The following is a 25,274-nucleotide window of genomic DNA, read 5'->3' as shown; positions in this document are numbered from 1 at the left end:
TTCATTCATTTATTTAAGGCAACTGTTTGCTGGTAACTTGGATGGTTGCATGAGACAGGATTTCTTGAACATAAATTTCCCTTCAAAATGAAACCAGGTTATTGGAGTTCACATTTAGAATGCAAAGAAGTATCCTTTTAAACACTTTTAGCAATTCAGGGACTTCCTGTGCTTAGCCTGATCCTGAGACTGAGCACCTGCAGCTTCCATTGCATTCCTGAAGTGTTAGAGCAAGTCCTTGGGATTTATGGATGCTCAATCCCTCTGTTGTACTCCCTGTATGTAAGGGTACGGATAACTTGGCGTAGTGAAATCTTTCTCTCAACGTTCTCTCACCTCCGCCCACTCTTTAAAATAGCTAAGAAACAACTGTTATGTATTCAAGGGGGGAAAATTAGAGAATTGTACAAGATGTAGTGTTCAGCTACTGAAAATTCAATTTGGGTTTCCTTCATCTCTACAAATCCTGTTAAACTATACAGTATAGAGCAGTTTGATCTTTATAGCTGTTAGTTAAAGATTCTTCTAGTCCAGGGGTTCCTCTAACTTCATTGTAGAGCGACCCCCTTCTGATAACAAAAATTACTACACGGCCCCAAGAGGGGGGATTAAAGCCTAAGCCCCACCACCCCAGGTGGAAGGGGGAGTAGGGGAAGGAGGCGAGGCCAAAGCCCAAGCCCAAGGGCTTCAGCACCGGGCAGGGGGCCTGTAACCTGAGCCCTGCCACCCAGCGCTGAAGCCCTTGGGCTTCAACTTCGGTCCTGGGTGATGAGGCTTGGGCTTGGGCTTTGGCCCCAGCAAGTCTGACAGCCCTGGTGACCCCATTAAAATAGGGTCGCAACCCACTTTGGGGTCCTGACCCACAGTTTGAGCACTGCTGTTCTAGTCAATTAACTACATAGAATGACTAAAGTGTTTATTATATAATTGTCACTGTTTTTCAAAAAGTCAGCACTTGCAACATAATCATATTTTAGATATTGCAATTATTCCCCTTTTCTATCTCCTAAACAACTGTTTTGTAGGTGTTGTGGTTTTGATGGTGACTATTGTATATTTATTAAACTTTGATCATTACAAATAATTTTGAAGAATGTAGTTATAATTTACTTAGTTCTCACTACTTTTCACCATCCAAATTTTATTTGTTTTGTAAACTGCATCAATATGTAGCTTTGATTGTCCTTAGAATGAGGCACTACGTACAGCAAAAGTTAATAGTTAAACCAAACTACCTGTTTAAAATTGGCTACCCATTACAATTCATTCATTCCTCTCACCCTGAGGCTTGCATTTATATTTTAAGTCTTTTTTGCTCTTAGAGATTACACCGGGGCTTATGTCTTCAACCGCACATGACCATCTGAACACAATAAAAATAGAAAATGCATAATTCATACTGTGGTTAACATGCATTCACAGCATACAGTATATTTTAATGGTGGCTTTGGAGTATGCTGTGAACTGGTATTCAGAGCCATAGACAAAATGGAATGCATGCTATTGTTAACCCACATTCATAGCCTACACAATGATAGCCTGTAAGTCTTTTCTTATTGCAAGTGCTTTGATGGTATATTGAGGATAATACACAACACTTGACAGCCCTATTGGGTACACATTGATGTTTCTAGATTTGAAGGCATCAGTACTGGATACATGTACATGAAACGTACCCGTTAGCAGAGTGTTCAACAAAGTGAACATAAAACTTGATTATAGCAAAGGGAAATTGTTAAATAACAAAAGACTACACTGAAAATGTTTTTTTCTTAAATGGATTCATCTGTATAATTGATTTAGGTTCTATAGAAAGTGAAGATGAATTGGAACTCGGATGTAAAGTAGTTGCATATTGGATTTTTTTTTTTATAGTGGAATTTCTGGGAAGAGAGTTACTGTAGCCCTTTAAATGGGTGCATTTTGCCTCTTCCCCATCTCACATCTGGGTAGCTACTCTGGCCAGACATTCAGCTACCTGAAGAGGGGTTCTAAAGAGGATGGAGCTAGGCTGTTCTCATTGGTGGCATATGACAGAACCAGGAGCAATGGTCTCAAGTTGCAGTGGGGGAGGTCTAGGTTGGATATTAGGAAACACTATTTCACTAGGAGGGTGGTGAAGCACTGGAATGGTTACCTAGGGAGATGGTGGAATCTCCATCCTTAGGGATTTTTAAGGTCAGGCTTGACAAAGCCCTGGCTGGGATGACTTAGTTGGGGTTGGTCCTGCTTTGAGCAGGGGGTTGGATTAGATGACCTCCTGAGGTCTCCTCCAACTCTAATCTTCTATGATTGGGGATTGACGCAAGACTCCATCCACTCTTAGCCCACTTGCTACCTGGGGGAGTATTTGCAGAGCAGCCTCTGCACTATAACTGGACCCAAAATCTGGGTAGGCTAATCATGTAGATGGTGGCAGGTGGGGTAGGGTGTTGCTTTTCTGCTTAGCTGAGTGAGATAAGGGCACTGTCAAACTCTTGTGAATATTACAGAATTTCATTGCAGATCTTATTTTGAATCTCGACTAGCAGGAGGCTCATGCTTTATTCATCTAGGGTGAAATCAAAATGTTTGAGAGGGGATTGATTTTTCAGTTCTATTTAATCAGTCACACAAGACTATGGAATCCTTTCTCCTCAAGTGCAAATGTTAGTTTAGTCTCTTGTCCTGTACAGCTGTTCTGAAATGTAGGGCATTTTTGGGGGGTGAAGGGGAGGGGGGAACGACACACACTTCTGCTCCTTAGGTGAAAGTGGGATGAAGACATTACTGTCATATTGGTTGGTGTTTTACTTGGAGAGAGCCTGCACACCAGTGGAAACAGTCAGGAACAAAATGACCCAAGGAAAATTGAGAGAACGGAGCATGCCAAACAGCTGGAGATATAGATACTCTAATAAAAAAAAAATTACTTCCTGCAAACCTGTACTGATCGGACTTTGCTTCATATTGTGATTTTATCAGCAAGCAAGGAAGTAGCAAGAATCACCCAGAGGTATAGCCCCCTTCTCATGCAGAAACACACTTCACTGTATTACCCTGAGCTAAATGTCCTCAGGATATTAGCCATTCAATAGATAGGCTTATTAGAAGAATGGCAGCTCTACTCAGGAGAAATTTGCGGTTGCCATGCCCAACAGGGCACACAAATTGAGCAGCACAAGGCAAATAATATATGTGAAAAATATTTCTCTACCGGGATCCAAACAAAATCTTTCCTTTTCATTCTGCTTACGGGATGGGAATACTCTACTAAGGGAAGTGAGCCATATTCTCTGCTCGGTTACAACCATGTAAATCTCAGTGACTTCAGCGAGTTGCATTGTTGATATAAGGAGAGAATTCAGCCCAGTATATGAAATTTCATAGTTCTAGGAGAAAGTCTTTTCATGTTCTAATCTAGTACGTGCTTTTTGTAGAACAATAATATGTCTTTAAAATATTTAACATAATTCAGGTGACTGGTATGCTAGTCTAGAAGGAATTAATGGATAAAATACCATTATCATGCCAAAGCTCCAAATTGTAGGCTGTTAAATCCTTTAACTGAAAATGTTGCTTTCATATCTCCTTGACAAAACCCCAAGTTTTAATTGATGATTGGGAAACAGCCTCTCACTTTAAATTGAGTAAATGTCTTTTTATTTATTTATTTTTTTTAAAGCTACTGTAGGTTGGATTCAGGAGCCTTTACAGGTGTAGGGGAGCACTTACTCAAGAAAGTAGGCCCATTGGCTTGCTTCAGCGGAACCATTCCAGAGAATGAGTGCTTACAATGGTGAGTAAAGGCAGCACGGTTAACCCCCGTGTTAACACTAGTGTGTTGGAACTTCAAATTAAAGAGCTTCCCTGTATCAAGAAAAAAGGATTGGCTAGATGGTGTCCCACCTAATAAGATGCCATTAAGAGTGAGTAAATATATTTTAGGGTGTAGTAAGGCTAATTTACATAGTGGTTTAATTAATTCACTGCAGTAAAATGTGTATTCCCTTTAATAGTAAAATATATCAGCTAGCAGGCTTGTCTGTTCCTATTAAAAAACAGCATCTTGAAAGTCTCTTTTCTGCCTGAAAAAATTCTTACCTGATATTGCTGCAAGTAACCCCTCGAATGATCATTTGATAAGTATTTTTCTCTATTTTTTCATTGTTTGCTTTGGGCACTTGACTGTGTTTTCTCATAATCCGTTTCATTGTTTCAGTATAGACCTTTCTGATTTGTTTGGATCTATAATGTAGCAAGAAAGGAAAGAACAACACCATAAAAACAGGAACATGCTTGTAAAACCACAGAAAGTGGCAGGGGGCCTAAGAAACAGATGAAATTGTCAGTTTTTTTTCTTAGCTGACTACATTTCAAGTCGAATAGTGTGTCCCTTTAGCATAAGTCAGAAAGCCTACCAAGCTTAATTGTGTGGGGTTTTTTGTTTTGTTTTGTTTCACTTTCACCCTTTTGAGGTTTAAAAAGTGGTGACCTAATTATCCTGACATGGAATTCTGTTACAAAAACACTAAATTCACATAGAGCAGAAAAAATCTCCTTCCTTTGTCCAAACTTCATGTTCACTTCACAGATGTGAAGTGATTAAGGAAATTAGAATGTAGGCAATGAATCACTAGGGTTTGATTATTGTAACTTGGGGGAAATACTCTACTTGTGTGGATAATTCACTATTGAAAATGTACAAGAAACATTTGCTCTCTTGTGTTTGTTGACAAACGTTTGGAAATATGTGTGGAATCTACATTTATATACTTTTCCTTAATTACTTCAGTTTAGAGAAATTAAGATTTTCTTTTTACTAATTATTTAAAAAAACATTTAAAACTTGAAATAGAAGAACTTGGCAGTAGTGGATATGTTGTGCAGTAAATGGGTGAAGAGATGTACATCCTTGCAGTAGTCTTTAAACTCAAATAAATAAAATCCTACTGAAAAATTCTCTTCTTTATTGCATGTTTCGTGATGTAATTTCCTTTCTATTTCAATCATTTCCTGGCTGGATATCTTATAATTCCATTTAGTCAGCTTCTTTGACTCTTACCGCCCTTTTTATTTACAGTAATCACTAAGTGTAATTTTGGTACTTGCAGATTTGTCTATCTCTGTTACGTGTGTGATACTTCTCGCTGTGAATAAATATCAGTCATATTTTATTGGTTAAGTCCTAGAACTTTGTCAGTTTGCCAATGAGAAAAAGGACCAGCATAGTTAAGGTCACAGATACGGTCTGACATTTGAATTACTTGCATTTACTGAGCTAGTGTGATGTACATGTCTTTGATAGAAGCTAACACATACTCCTAAAATAAGCTCTGGAACTTCTAACAGCAAGGAATACAGCAAAAATCAAAGTAGGCCCCAATCCTGTGGTGTACAAAGCATGGGCAGACAGCTGTGCCTAGGCAGGACTTCGTTGAGGTCAGTGTGGCCCTACCTGGGCACAGCAGTCTGCCTGGGTACTGTCAGTTGCAGGGGCAGGCCTTAATGATTAGGCAAACTGAGAAAATAGTTCCTCTGTAAGAGGTTGCACCACCTAACCTCTTGAAATAATTTTAAATCAGTTTTGAAAAGTTCTGCTATTGCAATGGAGAAAAAAAATCACAAAGATAACCCCTCCTTGCACTCCTCTTGAATTTTTTCCTATTCAGTGCTTAATTTGACATTGTGATGCTCTTGGATGGCTCAAGAGCTTTCTTAATGGCAGGTAAAAACAATTTGGACTATCTTCCATAACCAAGAGTCACCACATGCAGGGGCTGTAGCTGTATGAGTTGGTGGGCACTGTTCAGTTTTGTGTGTTCATATTACAAAAACATTTGGTTTTCTTGTAGGCAGAAATATTTGATTTATTAATCATAGCAAGAGAGTTTCCTACTCCTCAGAGGTAGGAGCAGAGGTCCCTTTAGATCCCATTATAGCCAGTATAGTACAAGGGAATTTGCACTGTATCACCTCGTTTTAGGGTTGTTGACCCGATACCTTTCTTGAGCCCCAAATTAATCTAAATGAATGAAGAAAATACAACAACACCGTAGGGAGTCCTCAGCTCAGTGAGTTTTGAACTCGGTGAATACCTTTTTTTATTTCTTTTCCCCCCACTAGGACAATTGGAGCAGGACAGCTCCTGCCAGTTGACTAGATTTTACCTGTCTCCTATTTGACTGGAGAATAAACTATTTTGCTCTGCTCTGTACTGCAGGAACATTTAATGCCATTTTAACTGATAACAATGCACTGTAGGCAGTTGAAAAGATGACTCATACTGTAAAACAGAAGAATCTTTTCACTTTATTTTTGTGGCTTCTAATTTAATGTAGTTCCATCTATTTGTGACAAAGGGCAGCTGATAGTTTCCTAGCAGTAGCCTTTCTACGTGAAAATCTATTTTCATGCCTTTTGTTGGGGGAGAAGAGGGAAATGAATGGTGGTGGTGGGGAATAGATTTCAAGCATGATATATAAAGAACAGCAGAGTATATTTTAGTGGCGTCTCAGTGAAGAAGGCAACACTTGGAAATCCAAATACCGTCTTACTGTTTTTTGAATGGCCTGTGCATTTGCGGATTTATGGACCTTAAGTCTGTTGAAATTCACTCCAATGAAAGAAAGATTTAACAGATGTTCATAAAGTGTCATTGACAGGGTGGTCCTCTTAAAAAAAAAAAAAGTCAGCTTTGCTCGCTGTTATTACATATTTGTATCTGAGATGCATTAATTAATCTTATTCAGAGCATTTTTGCAGTGCCCATGGCTATAGTATCTGAGCACCTTGAGAGGAGAGATATAGCAGGTCTCATCTCCATTTAGAATGCTTGATTTTAAAAAAAGAGTATACAGTAGAACCTCAGAGTTACGAACTGACCAGTCAACCACATACCTCATTTGGAACTGGAAGTACACAATCAGGCGGCAGCAGCAGAGACAAATATATATTAAAAAAAAAAAAAAAAAGCAAGTATAGTACAATACTGTGTTAAACGTAAACTACTAAAAAAAATAAAGGGAAAGCAGCATTTTTCTTCTGCATAGTAAAGTTTCAAAGCTGTGTTAAGTCAATTTTCAGTGGTAAACTTTTGAAAGAACCACCATAAGGTTTTGTTCAGAGTTATTAACAACCTCCATTTCCGATGTGTTCGTAACTCTGAGGTTCTACTGTTTATACTACTGACCACCTGATCAGGATGGTGCAGATTGTGAAATGCTCAGGGAGGATAGGTAGGCTACAAAAGCAGAAAGCTCAATAATAATGGGTGACTTCAGCTATCGTTATATTGACTGGGTAAATGTCAACTCAGGGTGTGATGTAGAGACAAAATTTCTAGATTCCATAAATTGCTGCTTTTTGGAGCAGCTAGTCCTAACACCTACAATGGGAAAGACAATTCTTGATTTAGTCCTAAGACCAAAGATGAACCACTTGGTACTCGTGACCATGGCATAATTAAACTTAAAATCCTTGTGGGGGGATAATACGAAAAAACTTCACCAGAGTAACATTTACATTTGAAAAGGGGAACTACACAAGAATGAGGACACTTGTTAGACAGATTAAAAGGACAAGGGTTAAATGCCTGCAAAGCAGTATGGGGTCTATTTAACAACACCATAATAGAAGCTGAGACTAAATGTATACCCCAAATCAGAAAAGACAATCAGGAGGACCAAAAGAATGCCAGCATGGCTAAACAGCCGAGTAATGGAGGCTGTTAGAGGCAAAAAGGCATCCTTTAACATTTGGAAGTAAAATCCTAGTGAGGATAAGAAGGTGCACAAATTCTGGCAGCTTACGGGTAAAAGTATAATTGAAGAGGAACTAGCTGAAGATACAAAAACTAACAGCAAAAATGATTTTAAGTACATCAAAAGCAGGAAGCGTGCTAAACAAAGAGTGGAGCCACCGGACAATCAATGTGCTAAAGGAGCACTCAAGGAAGACCAGGCCATTGCAGAGACACCAAGTGGATTCTTTGCATCGGTCTTCACTGCAGAAGATGTGAGGGAGATTGCCACAACTCAGCTGTTCTTCTTAGGTGACAAACTTGAGGAACTGTCTCAGATTGAGTTGTCAACAGAGAAGGTTTTAGAAGGTTAATTTGATAAATTAAACTGTAAGTCACCAGGATCAGATGGTATTCACCTGGGAGTTCTGAAGGAACTCAAAGATGAAATTGCAGAATTACTAAAAGTAATAGGTAAATTATCATTGAAATCAGCCTCTGTACCGGATGACTCATGGATAGCTAATGTAACACCAATTTTAAGAAGAAGGCTCCAGAGGTGATCTGGCAATTACAGGCCATTAAGCCTAACTCCAGTAGCAGGCAAATTGGTTGAAATTCTACTAACAAACAGGATTATCAGATATCTTTGAACACAATATGTTGGGAAGAGTCCAAATCGCTTTTTTAAAGGGAAATTATGCCTCACCAATCTGTTAGAATTCTTTGAGAGGGTTCACAAACCTGTGGTCAAAAGTGATGCAGTGGATATAGTGTACTTCGGCTTTCAGAAAGGCTGATTAACTGTTGACAAATGAGGAGACACTCATGCTAATACCAGTAAGAGAAGCAAGGGTTATTCAGTAGGCAAGAAAAGGTAACCTTTTTACAACACGAGAATAGGAAGGAAGAATGAGTCAGCGGGTGGTTAAAATTTGTCTTTGGGTATCCACTTCGGACAGTGTGGAAATGCTCACTGATAGTCATTAGTGTTAAGTATGTAAACACCAGCAGCCTAGAAAGAAGCCCAATCTGGTATTTGCCTTAAATCAGCAGCAAGGAGCAGTTAACCCCTTTTAACCTTTTTTTTTTTTTCTTTTTTTTTGGGGGGGTAGGGTGGGGTTGTGTGTGTGATTGTCAACTTTTATTAAGAGTTCTGTGGAATCTTGTAGTAGAAGTATATTGAAAACATACACAAGGCTTTTCAACTTGTTCAATGTGTAGTAAAAACATACAGCATGTGTGTTACTGGGAAGCTGGGGGAACACAGTAGTGTTAAACTTAAATAAATTCTGTGTTCCACTTACAACTGCTTTATTTTCACTTTCTGTGATACTTTATAATCTAGTTCAGTTTAGATGCTGTAAGTAGGAAGAGCACGTGTTAAAAGGAGTTAATGTATACACACCATGACTACTTGAGTAAATGTGTGAGGGAATTAAATTGCAAAGATTAATTTTTAATTAAAATTAAATGTAGAAAACCTGGTATTTTTTGAACATCATGAATCTTTAAAAATTAAAACCTGGGCCTTGACCTCCAAAGACTAATGTACATGCTTAACTTTATGGTGAATAGTCCCACTGGGACTCCGCATTGTGCAAAAATGTGCTTAACTTACACATGATCAACCCTACCATCCTCTGTATTCTACCTAAAACTGTGCACAGTGTTTTTATGATAACATTACCCAGTACCTAAATAAAAATTCATATTGTGAGTAACAAGCTGAGAATGTGAAGACGTGCTCACCAGACTTATATTTTTAACAGTTCTTTAGAATCAGGAGGTTTTTACCCATCTAAGTCATCACAGATGGCACAAGTGGAAAAAAAAATTGTTGCCAATACACTTCAAAGTCCTCATTCTAGTGAGAGAAATGGGGTCAGTTTCCGGCTGTTGGCCTGTTTCAGGCTCAGGAACATCATGCTTTCTTTGATTTACATTCAGTTAGTGTTTTTGAGACTTTGCAGCTGCAAATGCTAGAAATGTCACTTTTTTAGAGCTCAGTCTTAAATTCTAGAGTACAGTACAGTTCTATGGCTAAGGGTTGATTCTGCGGCCACTTAAGGTCTTGGTTATTGGCCCTTTTGTTCAGCACTACCTTGGGTCAGAAAGCAGTTTATCTTATTCCCAGTACTTGAAGCCATCTATCACCCCATCTTATCTACCTGTAATAACTCTGCCATTCTGAACATGCCGTGGGCTTTCACTGTCAGTGTTAAAATTAATAAATTAGGGAATGAGATTACAATGCTACTTGTAGCATTCAGCATGCTGTACAAAGTGTTCCTGTTGAAATAATTAGGGAGCAGTAAGACTTAGGAAAAGAATGATGTGAGCAGAGAAGGAATCCTTCAGACTTCCTATGAAAAGATGGTCACCCACTCTAGTACTTCTGAAGATGGTAATAATATGCCTAAAAGGAGGTGAAAAATAAACTGACTTTTGCATGTGTGTTCCCTCTACAATGAATTCAATGGAGCGACACTTCACCAGCTTGGGATCTGGCATGCAGTGTCTGTAGTGATAACTGAAGAAGAAAGATGAGACTGGTGTTTGCTACAGTAGGTTGGAGATGAATTAGAGACAGGCTTTAGAGAGGAAAAATTAGTGTGTAACTAGAGCATTTTTAAACTTTCTGCTGTGTTGCAAGGAAGGGGACAGGACTTTTAGCATATGTAGTAGAATATTTACATGGAGTACGTCGTAGAAAACCTAAACCTAGTGTGATGTCTTTTAAATGTGACCATTGTGAACTATTCAGACCATTTTATGAGAAATTTTCAGCTAATGTACCTGTTCATCATTGTTGCATGTAGCTGTGGGTATTGAGGTAGGAGTTCCCATCATGGATTTGTATTTTCACAGGCACTTGTGTTTAGTGCCCACTGAATTGAATTTGGTAGCTCAGACCTCAGAGCTATTGTTTCAGGCTTTCTGCAAACTCAAGCCAGCATCGCTGCACTGGTTTACACTTTGATCATGTTGTCAAAGATTTCTTGATAACCATAACAGTTAGGCTCGATTTAAACAAAATCAGCAAGCAAACAAAACAAACAGAAGAGTTGAGGTGCTGGAAAACAAGTTTCAAGCTTGCCAGTGTCTCTTGGCTGGTCATTCTGTTCCTCCTGCCAATCTCTCACACCATTTTGGGAAGCACTGGCTTAATCCTTTGCCCAGAAAAAGTGCTGGTAGCTGAGTAGCACTAATAAATAGTTAATAACATATCATCAACAGTTTTACTGCTGTGATTTCTTCTGTTTGTCTGCACATCAAAAGGCGGTGCAAGGTCTTTCTCTTGGATGCATGAGCAATGAAAATTATCCAGTTTATAGCAGTTGTCTTCGGCACAGCCATATGGCTAGTGTAATGAGTATAACCTTTTCTGTGATCACAAGGCATGGAATAAACACCTTTAAGTTGTGGAATATTGTCTCAGGCTGTGCCTGCCCTGTAATTCTGCATGCCACATAGGACCTTGCTAAGCTAAGTTACATACGTTGGTCCTGGGTGGTGGGGCATGGGCGTCAGACTCCTGAAAGGGGTACAGTAGTCTGGAAAGGTTGAGACCCACTGGCTCAGAGTGACACTAACTGGATATGTCCCCCTCCAATATGGTGAAATTCCACTTTCATGTTTAAAACATAAGTACAAAATTTATTTGATCTGTATAGGAGGGCTGTTACAACATTTTAAAGAAAACATTTCAACAAAACATTTTTATGAATCTTGCTCCTCCCCCCAGCAGTTCTCCATATCAAACTGTAGCCAGATATGAATTAATATATTAGTAAATAACAGAAATTTCTGGATTTACTGTTACTTTGTTACTGAGTTACTCAGTGCTTAATACTGTGGTCTAACTGGGGCAATGGCACCCTAAGGTAGACCTGTGTCTGTACATCTATTTGGTTGCCTTGAATACAGCAGCTCCCTTTACAGTTTGAGTTGTGGGAGGGGCTTGGAGCTAATGGTCTCTCCTGCTCAATCCTAATCTTTCTTGTTCCCTGTTCACCAGACACTGTATTCCACCCCAGAAATGGAGGACTGACAAAGTTTTGTAGATACACTCTCTTAGTTTGTACCTTAAGCCAGTATAAGTTATGTCTCATTCCAAAGGATCCGCAAAAGAACTTTGGACTGTTCTCTCTCTGCTTTAAGGTCCGGCAGATGAATGTGATTAAAAATAGATCTGGCTTCTAAGAGTTTGAACCCCCCAGATAGCTGACTTTCCATGTAATAAGGTTTTCACCATAATTTATCCTCTCAGCCAATAATAGCTGTGAAAGACCTTCTTTCTACAGTTTCAGGATTTTTTCTTGCAGTTGCTCACAGTCTGGTGCCAGTCCTCTTAGAATTAGCAGTTAGTTCATAAAATTTTTTGAGATCAGAAAAACCTTTTGGGTCATCTAGTCCATCTCCTTGGCAAAAGAGGGTTGCGCCCTATTATATATTTTCCAGTGTATTTTTTTCCTTCCCTATCCAGCCCAATTTCAAAGATCTTAAAGTGGTGAGATATCTGCCACATCCCTTTGAAAGGCTGTTCCACAGATATCACCATTAGCAATTGGCTAGCATTTACTTTAGTAAAAGATCAGCGAGTGCTTCAGATCCAAGTTACATAGCCCATTTTGGGCCCACTCTGGAAGGGTTCCCAGCACCTTACATGATTCCTACTGAGCACATCCGCACTTGATTTTGTAGATCTAGACCTCTTCTGAAAGTGCCTTCCCTGGGAAGGAAAGAGGGTGGTGATGTCTTGGAGTTGAAAGAAATGGAGGAGGCTTGATGGTCTGCTGTGTTCTATCTGACTTAAATGTCAACAGCGGAATTGTTTCAGCGTGATCAAGGAGGTCGTGCTTCATGAGTCTTGAAAATCTAATTTTCAGGTGGATGTTAGTACAGTTACTACACTGTGATAAATATATTTTACAGCTTTTCTGGAACAGCAGGTTAATATATGTAAGGGGACTTCAGTTGATGTTTCAGCCTATGGACTGCCTGTTTTAAGAAATGTAAAAGCAGTTCAAACAATACCTTCTTTGAACCATATTTAAAAGACACATTTTTTTTTCATTGAAAATACAAAGTCTCCACCTGCAGGCAACTACATCCTACTTTAGAAAGGGTTCCCACAAAAGGCTTTGCCGGGGTGTGCTTGCCTTACCACTGGGCGCACATAAAATAGTTATGAAAATATGTGTAACCAGGGAAATTGCAATAACTTTCAATAGTAGTAATTGACACACATTCTTAACTATATTTCTGTAACTTCGTAAAGACAGCCTACCTTCTCTACCCTTTATATATATTTCTTTCATGTGTTTTTAACTTTTCTCAATGATTTTTCACTTGTGTGAAATATTGAATGAAAATTCCTCCTGTTTCTTGAAGCATCTTGTCTTTGTTAGGGTATAATGTTTCTTCAATTCATTAAGCTTATAAGAGTTTCTTGGTACTGAATGAAAAGAATTGTAGGTATTTCAGGAATCTATGAATAGCTATTTCATAATAAAGAGCTTATAAGGGGAGAGCATTTTTCTTGGTAATCTGAGTTTCAAGAGATGTGAATACTAAGAGCTCAGTGTTATGTGCTCTTTGGTAAAACTTGATACTCTAACTTTACCAACTATAAAGCTGTGATGTGAAAAGGTAAAAAGTCTTTGACAACAAGATTTAAGGTGAATGTTGAGGTTTAAAAAAAAAAAAAAAGTTGAAAGGGATAATGCTACCAGAAATAAATGGAGACATTAAAATACCCCCCACCCCCAGCAATTTGATAACCAATTTCATTTTAGTTACTTAAACAAATATTTTGCAAAATCTATAATATGCTCTAAAGTCATTATAGAAATTTCTAGTGAGTAGCATAAATTCGTTCTGATTTTTTAAAAAAGCAGCTAGAGTTTTTATTATTCTTTCGAAAACCAAAAATGTTCTCTTAAACTCATGTCTGTTCCATGTAATGAATCCTTGCTGTAGCTAAGAGTTCAGTAACTTTAATGTCTTCCTTTTAGGAAGTGATATTGCTAATAGGAAGTTGTTCAGATAAGTTGGGTTATATCAACTTCTGTCATCTTCTGAACAGCTTGTGCATTTGGCAGGAATTGCTGCATTCCCTCATAATAGATTAGGCGCTCTAATAGTTTATCTTTTTAAAGGAACCACAAATGATAAGGAGAAGGAACCATAATTCTACTTTTTTATTACAGTACTTCATTATATTGTCTTTAAATCACAACGGCTTATTGTACTTCAGTTTATTTGTTTAATTTTTAAACAAAGATTCTCTTGAGCCGGGTGTTCATTTTACTTTAAACCTCATAATAAGTTAATTGTTAGACATTCCTGATTGGATTGTTTAACAAACACGGATTTTCACTGTATCGTGGTTAATATTTTTCTAAGGCTTATTCCTTTTATAATTTTTGTCTTCTGTTAAAATTTAGTATGCTATTAAAACTTAAGGCGTCCCACTATTTTCCAATTCCACAGTTAACATCGATCACATTAGGAAAAAGTTGCATTTTGTGGCATCAGGAAAACACAGGGTTAGGTAAAATGTAACCTTACTGGAATATGTTAAAAAGCCTAAAACTTGTTGAGACTTTATTCTCCCCCAAACACTGATCAATACAAGATTTTTCACAACCCAAACTGGCTGATAACAAGGGAGAAGTTTATACACACACACGTTGTAAGTGACTTACGGGTCAGATGCCCACAAGGAGGGCTTTATTACAAATACCTAGAAAAATAATCTTCAGTTAAGTGTTTCCACAAATACAGTACTCATGCTTACATCAGCAACAGATTTAGGCAACAAAATGTTAGTTTGCTTTGTTACCTCTCTGAAAATGCATCAGAATAATTTTTTTTTAAAGCTCAGTTTCAAAAACTTTTTAAAAGATGCCAGCCAAATAAAGGAAAGCTATTAAAAAAAAAAAAGCCATTTCCCTGCTTGTAAATAGTCATATCCATTAGAATTTACTTGATAGTAAAGATCCTATAATTAAAGGAGCTGATCCTACAAGGTGCTTGGTGCCTCTTGTGAGGTGCAGAGCACCTTCTGCTTCCACTCAAGAGTTTTGGTGAATGGGTGTGCTTACTAAGAAGCATGTCAGATACTGGGAACCTTACAGGATGGGGCCAAAAAGTATATAACTTGGATGTGAAGCATATTTGGATGTACACTCTCATTTACCTTTTACTAAAGCAAGTGTCTGAGTTTAAGTGCTGTGAATCCTCCTTAAAGAGACACTACTCCTTGAAACAGTAGTATTCTAACAAACTCCTACTGTGTGAGTTCATGCCTATATGTTAAGGGATAAAAACATTTATAGGTACAGTATGTACCATGGGTGGGCAAACTTTTTGGCCTGAGGGCCACATCTGGGTATAGAAATTGTATGGCGGGCCAAGAATACTTAGGAAATTAACAATGGAAACATCAGTGTCGCCTAAGCCAACAAGTAGTAGGCACATGGGCTTGCACATTCCAGGCTCTGATGGCGTGTGAGGCACGTTTGGGTTGTGCAGCCAGAGTAATGTGCGTGCCCTCACGCCTGTCACGCAGGTCCTGACCTCCTCCCCCGTGGGAATGCCAGAGCAGGGCAAGCCCCCGCTCCCTGGCAGGACCACTGGGTGAGTGGAGTGGGGCAAGCCCCCAGCCCCACTCCCCGGCCGGAGTGCCAGAGCGGGGCAATGGAGCTCGAGGGTCTGATTAAAAGGTCTGACAGGCTGGATGTGGCCTGAGGGCCATAGTTTGCCCACCCCAGTATATACATTTTATAGATCTAAAGTTCTCTGCTCTTTTTCAAAAAGACCAAGATGTAACTGGAAAATATGGATTCCTTTTTTTTAAAGGACAAAGCACTAATGTAGGCCATGGTGCAATATGCTCGTGACTTTATATAAACTCCTTTTAATTTCTAACTGTTTTGCTTATAACTTCTGTAACATGAAATTACACGGAAATTTTAGAGTTCATTCACTTTTTTAATTAGTAAAAACATTCTGATCCTTAAACCTGTGTGAGAATTTTTCACTTGTATCTTTGTGAAAACCAAAGGACAGTAAATGTATAGGTAGAAAAGGTTACGCATTTACACAGAATTCTATGCCTGCTGGGTGTGGTGCTCTGTCCCCTTTTAGTGGCACGTAGCGGTTCTCAAGACAAATTTTTTTGGTGGAGAGTGCGGCCATCAACTCTTGCTGGTGACCGCTCTCACACTTGTTCCTAAAATGCATACTTAGCTTTAGGGAAAAACCAATAAATATGCGCACATACATGTCCAAATCATTGTCATTTATTTATGGCTAGCTAGTAAGTCTGTTTTGGAAAAGTGATATTAACAACCATACAAGTATCACTTTTCACAGCAGACTTACTCAGCCCTGGCAAGCCTGGGGACAAATTAAGCCCTAGGTGGGGGTGGGCCGGGGAACCAGCCGGGGGGCTAGAGCCTGAAGCCCTGCAGCTGGGGTCTGCTGCCACACGGCCGGAGCCTGGGACTAGAGCCCAAAACCCCACGGCCCAAGCCAGACTCTCCCCCCCCCCCCCCCCCCCCCCCCCCCCGCGGCCATCCCAGGGCTGAATCCCAAAGCCTGGGAAGGTGGGGAACGCACTGGGTGCTGCTCCTCCCAGCGTTGGGCCCTGCCCCACTCTGGAGACACCTGGAGCACAACCCCTGCTGGCAGCCACAGTAATCAACACCAAGGTGGAGCAACAAGGAGGGGGAAGGGGCGCTACTTTGCCCCTCCTCCCCAGCTCCAGAGGCTGTGGCTGCAAGAAAAGTCCCTGGTGGCCGCATTTCAGAAATGCTGACTAGACCACCTAGAGATTGATGAATCTGCTACAGCCTTGGCTAGGAGCCATGTGGCTTTTAGCTCTTGCAGTGGAGGCTCATACACTAAGCTTCAGAGGTCCTAGGTTCAATCCCACCCACCGATGACCCTGGTCTGTCGGCGTTATAAATGCATATTAAGTAGCAAGCTTTAATAGCTTTACTGAGTTAAAGATACCGAGAGTCTTACATATTACTGATATAAAAGTGAACTGCATCTGTCTTAACTTAATCAGCATCTGAAGATTACATAGGAATTAATATTCTGGGGACCCATTTTTCTATTTCATATGTGATATGGATAAAAGGCTACTTATTTTAAAATCCTTTTTGCCCTTTATGCCCTTTTTGCACTTTATAATCATTACAATACAGCAACAAGTCTGTTTTTAGTAGAAATAAATGTAAAATGTAGTAGTTCGGTCGTGCGGTAATTCTTATACTGCTTATGCAAATCTACGGATTGTCATGGTGTACTTGGTTAGTAGGTGATGGTTTATGTTTAAGAAAAATGTCTGTTAGGTGTTTGCAAGAACTGGGAAGGAAGGAACTGGGTAACCTTTCCTGTTAAGGTTTTAGTGCAGCCCTGGTCTGAAATGTCTGGCCTGTAGTATGAGAACAAAAGCATTGTTATGAATTCTGAGTGCCTTGGAATATGCTTCTACCTTAAAATACCATGCTAGGGTTTGTTTTGTGATTTACTAGCGGAGTTCATCAGCACCTTGTTTAGAAGACTGAAACTTACCCCTGCTCCATTATCAAAGCATAACCTAATCTAGCCAGTAGTTAAAAACCATTGCTCAGCACACCTGACCTCTCCAGGTACCACCTAATATTAAACTTTCCATTCCTGAGCCAAGTGTCTTCAGAAGCTCACCAAGAATTTCTTCTGACCTCCATCTATATATTGCCAGTATCCTGGATGATCTGCGTCCTGTGTGTGCCAGATAACCAGGCTGAATTTTATTTGTAATTCTCTGTACTTGGGTATGAAATGCCGCAAACTTGGAGTATTGTTGATTCACAGTAGTCACTGAGAGTACTGCACCCCAGTACTTAGCTCTCTTCACTGGTTCCCCGTTTAATATGGGGATCAAATTCAAGATTTCAGTCCTATGATCCTGTGATTCAAAGTCTTCCATGGAATTGGCTCATTGTTACCTTGTGTGACCATGACCTCTTATAACTGCTGCAAAAGTTAAGGTTGCAAAGTGGAGCACCCAGATATCATGAAATGGCATTCTACACCTTGACTGTCCTCTTTTGTGTATGTTTCTTATGCTTTAGGGTTTCATTATACAGTCATATACTGTTTTTTTTCCAAATACAAAATATCAGTCGTTCATTTTCTATAAACTTAGATACACGCAAAGTATATTTTAATCACACAATGGATTATTGTTATCTTATTTGTATTATAGTGGCACATATGGGTCCCAACCAGTATGAAGGTTGTATAGCGCTGTGCACTATTATTGGGTAGTATAATCTATGCTAGTGTAGATATTTCTACTGCTACCTGTTTTTAGAGATGTAGAAATGAAAATGATTCCTGTTAATTTGCACCGCACGTAAGAGCTCATTGTAAAGTACTTATAATCTAAATATGCAGTGTAGTTGTACCTGTGTTGGTCCCAGGATATTAGAGAGACAAGGTGGGTGAGGTAATATCTTTTATTGGACCAACTTCTGTTGGTCAGAAGGCAAGCTTTCAAGCTACCCCCAGCTCTTCTTGAGCATTGGCAAGGGGTCTCCCAGACAAGTGTACTTCCTGGCAAGTGCTTTTATGTATATTTTTTAATTGATTAGATTTCATGCTGACAGTGTCCCTTTTAATTGTTCATAAACACATGGCTGTTTAAATTATTTAACCAATTATTGAACATGTAGGATAAACTTCTTCAAAATTGGTAGTCATAACATGACGAGCATTGGAAAAAGAAGTTATATGATTATGCTTTGCATGATATACGTGAAGGGCACAAATTGTTTTAGGCTTTACTGGTGTAGAAGTTTTATTTGTCTACATGCATTTTCTCTGTTCTTAAAAAGGGGGGTGAAGGTTTGATATAAAATCTTCAGGGGGCTGTCTTTAGTATTTTCTTTAGCATCTTGGACAGTATTCTTGAGGACTTATTGAGTGACTCCACATTATCTACTCAAAAACTTGCCCTTCCACTCCTGACAGGTTTCAGAGTAACAGCCGTGTTAGTCTGTATTCGCAAAAAGAAAAGGAGTACTTGTGGCACCTTAGAGACTAACCAATTTATTTGAGCATGAGCTTTCGTGAGCTACAGCTCACTTCATCATGCTCAAATAAATTGGTTAGTCTCTAAGGTGCCACAAGTACTCCTTTTCTTTTTCCACTCCTGAGTTACTCAACATTAGAGCAAAGGTTGACACAATATCCTTAATTCGTGTGTTTACGAATGTTCTTTAAAAAGTCACCATAATGTGTGTTTTTTTTATATGATGGCATGTCAGCCTTGACTTGGAATTTACTCATTTGCAGGATTTTTTCATATTTGTCTGAGGTCTGGTAGGCAGGGTGTCTTTTAACTAGCTAGTGGCTGCTCTGGTTGTCAAAGACCCTTTTGCTCTCTACCCTCCCCCCATATTCTCTAACTCCATAGATTCTTTCCTCAGGGTCTAACGACCAACATTTACACACAATGCAGTTCTGCCTGTGTGCATGCTGTACATAGTGGATCCCTCTTTCCAGCAACGCTTTGGGGCTGACAAGGGTGTGTATGCTCATTGTCCAACAGCTGCTGGTGTTGCATAGGTAGGTCTGTGGTGCATGAGCACAGCTGGGATCATGCTGCTTGTAAATGGTAAAGGGCTTTCTAGGTGATTGGAAGAAATGAGGGGAACTTAGCCTAGTGGGATTCTTGCAGGCCAATGCCAATTACAAAACCTTGTTTTATTCATTTTCCATTCATGGAGTGGGATAAAAGAAACATAGCTAATGACAAGTGAGGATATCCTATTTCTAAGAGGGAAAACACACCTCACTCTTAAGGGCTGGCATTCAGTCAACCCCTCTGTTCTCCTGTAATTGATATGTACGTAATTCTTTATGCTCTTACGTCATAGGGCATGCCTCCCCTGTAGCGCCCCTGCTGAGTCAGTGTGGCATTGTGCATGTTCCCTGTCTCAGTTTCCCTTCTCAGGAAGCCAGTGACTCCATTTTTAAGCACTCCTGATACTTGACTTTAAAGCTTGTGGCTTTCAGCATTCCTGCCCTCTAAGCTCTGCTCCCAGTCTCCTCAGGGCTATCTTCTCAGCCTTTATGCCTCTCTTTATGGCAAGAGCCCCTGCATGTCTCCTGGAGCTGGGTAATTCAAATGCTAATTGTCTTAAGACTACCTCTCAGTCTCTGTATCTTTGACTTATGGCAGGCGTCCCTAGCCCTCCTCTTGAAGCTGGGTTGCAGTTTGTCTCCTTCAGCGGGCCCCAGTTAGTCCTCAAGCTCAGGGCCTGGGGTTTGACAGCCTGCCCCTGCTTGCGTTTGCTCTCTGCTAGCTCAGGGCACCGCAGGAGCCTTCTTACCCTTTTCATTGTCTGCAGGCATCTGCCCCGCTATGAGGGCGGAAACGGCATTTATACTGTTCCCATACTCCCGACCCATTGGGGATGAGTTGGGAGAAAGGGGAGTATTGCCCTGCTTTCTCTGCAAGGCTCCTGGCCCCAAACCAGGGTTTCCTCCCTGTTTGTTCCCTGGGACCACTTCCTCTCTCCCAGTATCTCCCAAGTCTTTGTGTCTATAATTGGATCTTTCAGCTCTGAAAGAGCCATGCCAGGTGGTAAGGTGGACTGACCATTAGATCGTACTGTCCTTAAGGGGGAAATGGGTCTGTCACATCTTACCAAAGTTTTACATATTTATTGTCCATCAGGGATTTTGTAAGTAGTAACACAAGTAGGTAGCACCTATAAAATTATGAGAATCAGCACATTCAGTTGTAGCAGATTCCTGTAGCACAACTTGGTTTGATGCTTCTGACCACCAGCAAACTCCATCAGTTTCTCATTTCACATCTGGGAGATTTCTGATGTAAACTATGTTCCATGTGTTGAAGAAGTTGTTTAACTCACATTTGGAGGTCAAGCTTATTACCTTCATTGATCTCTGAAATAAGGTGACATTTCCATGGAAAAAGGAATTTTCATCATGCAGATTTTGCATGATTGACTGGTTTATGGTTCATTGCATAATAGAAATGGGATGTTGAATTTTAATCCTTTGATTATATTTCAAGCTCTTTACATATTAGAATGCTAAATTTGTTTATACAGTCCTCAGGGATTACATAACATAACATTCTTTCCTATTTAGTGTAAACCTAAATAGTCTTCATTTTGTGGATTCTAATGTAGATTAAATTGCAGTATGGGCTTTATAATGCAGCTACTTTCTCTTGCCTTCCTGCATGCATTCTTTATTTACTTTTAAAACCATGCATAAGAATTTTATTTCCTCTAGGCGCCACTTCTTGACCTTCCTAATGATTTGTTTGGGGCATTCTTTTGTGTGCTCAGAGTAGTATTCTTGGTTATTCATTGAATAGCTATATTGGATATAGCAATTGGAGGGTACATTATACTTGCTGAGAACATTACCACAAAGGAACTTTCATAGCAACCACCAAAGAGTATGTAAGTAGCAAAGTGGTAGGTAAAAAGTGTTTGTAGGTGTAGGAAACTTTTTTTTCCCCCCCAGACAGTGCTTTACCACTAATTTTTAACATATTGAATTGGACATCTATGTGTAAGTACTTGCAGTGCAGACATCGCAGTGGTATCTGCGTGCTTGCACACTACATAGCTGAATTAGTTGCAGTGGGCATATGTGATCACACAACCACAAATGTTACCACCTTCTGTTTTTGAAGGTAATAGTTAAGAATTATACCATAATTACATCTTTTCATATTTAAAAAGCTGCCAGAGAAATGAGTGCCACTTTCCAAGTTCAGAGATGATCCAACTATAGTCTGGTTATAATATGTCATTACAGATGAACGGGGGTCAGTTACTGTGTAACCATCAATTTCAAAAATACAGGGCTGTATTCTGAAGCTTTTTTTTTTTTTTAAAAAGTACAGCTTATGTCAGCACTAGGATGCTGAGATTTCTTTTCTGTGGCCACAGTAATTGCTCCGCTTCAGATGTCAAGCTTAGTTGGATGTCTGAAGTGTACATATGCCACTCTATTTCAACCCTCATATGAGACCTGACGGAATTTGTCTTTACATTTTTCACTCAATATCTTAATCTGTATTTGTGTACTTGATTATTTCGCTATTCAACTGACTATTCAATTCATTAACCATTGGTTCATATGTAGTAAAGGGCCAGGAGTGTGTTTGATGCTTGCCATTCCCTACAGCTAAAGAGGGTTCTAGACTTCTGTAGACATAATGAGGCTAAGCAAGGACTGTACAGTATTTTATTTGGATTGACAGTGAGAGTCTGTAAAAGCTCAGAGCCAGATAACCTGTGCCTGGAGTGTCAGGTTCAGAATGGCAAGTGAAAAATATTTATAAAGTATTTACACGAATGTGTGGTTATGTTGCAAGGAAAGTGTGCCATTTCTGTGGCAACTATAGTGTGCTGTTGGTGTCCATGATAAATGGTCCATATTCTGATCAAACAATAGGGTAACCACCCCATTCGTTTACAGACCTTCCTCATACGTCAGGCGGAGGTTATTCATTGCAATTTTAAAAATTAATTAATTTGTAAGTTTGATTTATATTAAAATTATAAACCAAGTGAGGTTTCTAAATATTAAAAGCAACAAAAATCCTTAAGCAGATCCTGATATTCCGAGCAGTCTCAAGGATAATGAATGCGAACGGGTCAGGTGAAAGGGCATAGTAACAGTACTACTAGGGTTTTGTTTCCGTCACCTAATTTCCCCCTCCTTCCCCACAGGTTTTAGTTTTAACCGATCCTGTGTTACTGAAATGGAAGTTACTGATACTCAGCAGTAGATTGTATCTTTATTCAGTAATGCCTTGAGATGTCTTAAAACGCATTCTTAGATGTGTGTTCCACTTCTGCTGAAAGGAGGGAGTAAATCATGTGAACTATAAGCAGCCCTAGGAGCATAGAAACTGGATTTCACTTGAGTCTTTTGTCTGGGTTTTTATGTGTTGCACATTAGCACTAAGGACCGGCTACGTTGAAGTGAATGGTGGGTTTGCCACTGATTTTTTTGTCAGTAGGGCTCTAGATTATGGGGACTCTTGCGTATGTTGCTCACAAAATCCATTATCACATTGTAAGTGTATAGCCAACATCACTCCACTATATTATACCTTCAGATACATAGTAGACAGTTGACGTTTTTGTATTAATCTGCTCTGTAACCCACCCCATGTATAGAAGGGGAGGATGATTTATGCAGTGTTATAGTTTAGCTGGCAGAAGGTTAGCTGAGTCTGACCTCTCATAATATGGTGCCATGGCTCCTTTGGAAGCAAGCTGTCCTGAGCTCTGGCATAATTCCAATGTGAGTCCCATGACTTAACTAGAACAGTGACATCCGCTTCCTAGCGTTAACCCATTTAAAGGAAAACTGGCTCTGTTTTGCTCGGCCCAGTGATATGGAAGTCCACAGAGTAGGTAGCTATTCAGGAGTAAACTGTGGTAAAATTATTTTATACTGCAGATCTATTTTTGTTGAAATGTTAGCATGTCACAAGGATGGACTCTCATTTGAATTTGGCTCTTAGTTTCCCTATCATTTAAATAGGAATACTGCAGCTTACTTTTCTACTTCAAATTAATCACTTGTAAAGTGTCATATATTATTAGTAGTAAAAACTTTAAAATGCAGTTTAGTCTTGGTAGCAAATGCCTCTTACTTTGTGAAGTCTCAGAATGGCAGCGAGCAATATGAATGGAGTTTACTTTTGAACTGGATGGAGAAATCCCGTTGCCCCTCACTTTTAGATCTGGGCTTTTGGAATTGTTTCTGGCTGGGGGAGGATTATGTTTCTTCCCAAGAGCATATACTGACAAAGCCCATATAATCTGTAGCCTCTTGCTGCCACATAAACTGTAAAGCAACACAAAGATCCATAAGTAGAAAACAACTTTGAAGAAATATGGTGGCACTTCTGTAATTGTGAAACAGACAGCATTTTGTGGCTGGGTGCAAGGTGACATTTATTTCATCTTTACTTCAACTGAATTACATGTGTAATAGGAGGCAAAAATTAAATAGTTCTGTCTTCTATCTCCGTACTCAGATGCAGTATGCAAAATAGGATCTGCTTAATTTTTCAAGTGGGATGTCTTCTTTGAGTGATTGCACATGCCCATTCCACTTCAGATGTATGTGCGACCAGTGCAACAGCATCTTCACTGGGCTTGCACACACCTGAAGTGTAATGGATATGTGCCACACATCTTGAACAACAGTTATGGAACAGGTTAGTAAGCGATTTCCCCCTCCACTGCAGAGACATTGGAAACTGAGTTAGGACAAGTTAACCTCCAATTTGTATGTGCTCAATAGCAAGTAGATGGTTGTGGGAGGCATAGCTCAGTGGTTTGAGCATTGGCCTGCTAAACCCAGGGTTGTGAGTTCAATCCTTGAGGGGGCCATTTAGGGATCGGGGGCAAAAATTGGGGATTGGTCCTGCTTTGAGCAGGGGGTTGGACTAGATGACCTCCTGAGGTCCCTTCCAACCCTGAGCTTCTATGATTCTATGAAACTTCCTTGCTAGCATTTCATTAGAAAACTGATAAATAAAAGTAATTGTCACACAATTAGATTTCCCATCTCTTCCAACTTTAAAAAAAAATAGCAAGTAGAGTTGGTTGGAAAACTTTCTATGACAAATGTGACTTTCATGGTGAATTTTTTTTTTTTGTTTAACCAGCTATAGTGGACAAATAATGTGGACAGAGAATTGTTCATTCTTGTTTTAAAGGCAGGCAGTCAGTGGCTTGCCCATAATACCTATTTTAGCACCCTGTTGCCATTCTATTCCATTTTTAGACCTAGACTCTTCTGGCCTATTGTGTATTACATTGTGCCACTCTCTCAGCAGTTGCTGTGAGAGTGACAGGTGGCTTCTGCTGTATTAGACTCCGTAGGAGATTCAATATACCTAACCTTTTCCCTACTGCTGCACAGTATTTTGGAAGTTGAAATAACTTTCATACTGGATTCCAAGCTGGGAAGAATGTTAGACTTAAGAATGTTGCTTTCACTTTTAAAAATATAAATAAACTAATGAAGAAAAATTTGGGTAAAAGTTAGAGCAAGTTCTTACTTTGAATATTCATAGTAGATTTTGAGCAGATGGGATTGTTGACAAATTAAAGTACGTACTGCAGCTTGGTTGCATTATTCTTGGATTCAAATAAATTGTTAGTGTAATTTTTCCTGATAATTCTTTTTTTCCTCAAACTAATTTTAAAAGAATAAAATAGAAGCTGGTTAAGGGTTTTAGTTACATAACCTGCTATATTTGAGCCATAACCAGTAATCTGTGCTTTGAGACCATCACATGTTTCCCCAGGGGATTGTAATGTGAGCATGTGTGTGCATACACATAATTAATGGAGAAAAGAAAATGACTGCTGGGATTAGAATCAGGATCTTTACCTTTCTAAAGGGATGGTGCTCTGCCATTAAGTTAAATGGATAACTTCAGCAAAGTTCAGCTGGAAGCATTAACTTG

General features: G+C 39.5%; 1 protein-coding gene across 2 annotated transcripts in view; it reads left to right on the top strand.

Annotated features, from left to right (window-relative positions):
• Positions 1-25,274, top strand: part of SDC2 (syndecan 2) — a 96,683-nt gene that overhangs the window by 21,259 nt on the left and 50,150 nt on the right. The window contains exon 1 of one of the 2 annotated variants that reach the window (XM_084620041.1): positions 3,760-3,778. The exons of the other annotated variant lie outside the window; for it this stretch is intronic. Coding sequence (XP_084476167.1) covers positions 3,776-3,778 — 3 coding nt within the window. The 5' untranslated portion in view covers positions 3,760-3,775. Of the gene's footprint in view, positions 1-3,759; positions 3,779-25,274 lie in introns of those variants that run through there. 2 annotated transcript variants of the gene reach the window in all.

Source organism: Lepidochelys olivacea (genome assembly GCF_965140295.1).
Source record: "Lepidochelys olivacea isolate rLepOli2 genome assembly, chromosome: 2".
NCBI lineage: Eukaryota > Metazoa > Chordata > Testudines > Cheloniidae > Lepidochelys > Lepidochelys olivacea.
The sequence above is the reverse complement of the archived record's forward strand: the minus strand, read 5'-3'. Positions and strand labels throughout refer to the sequence as shown.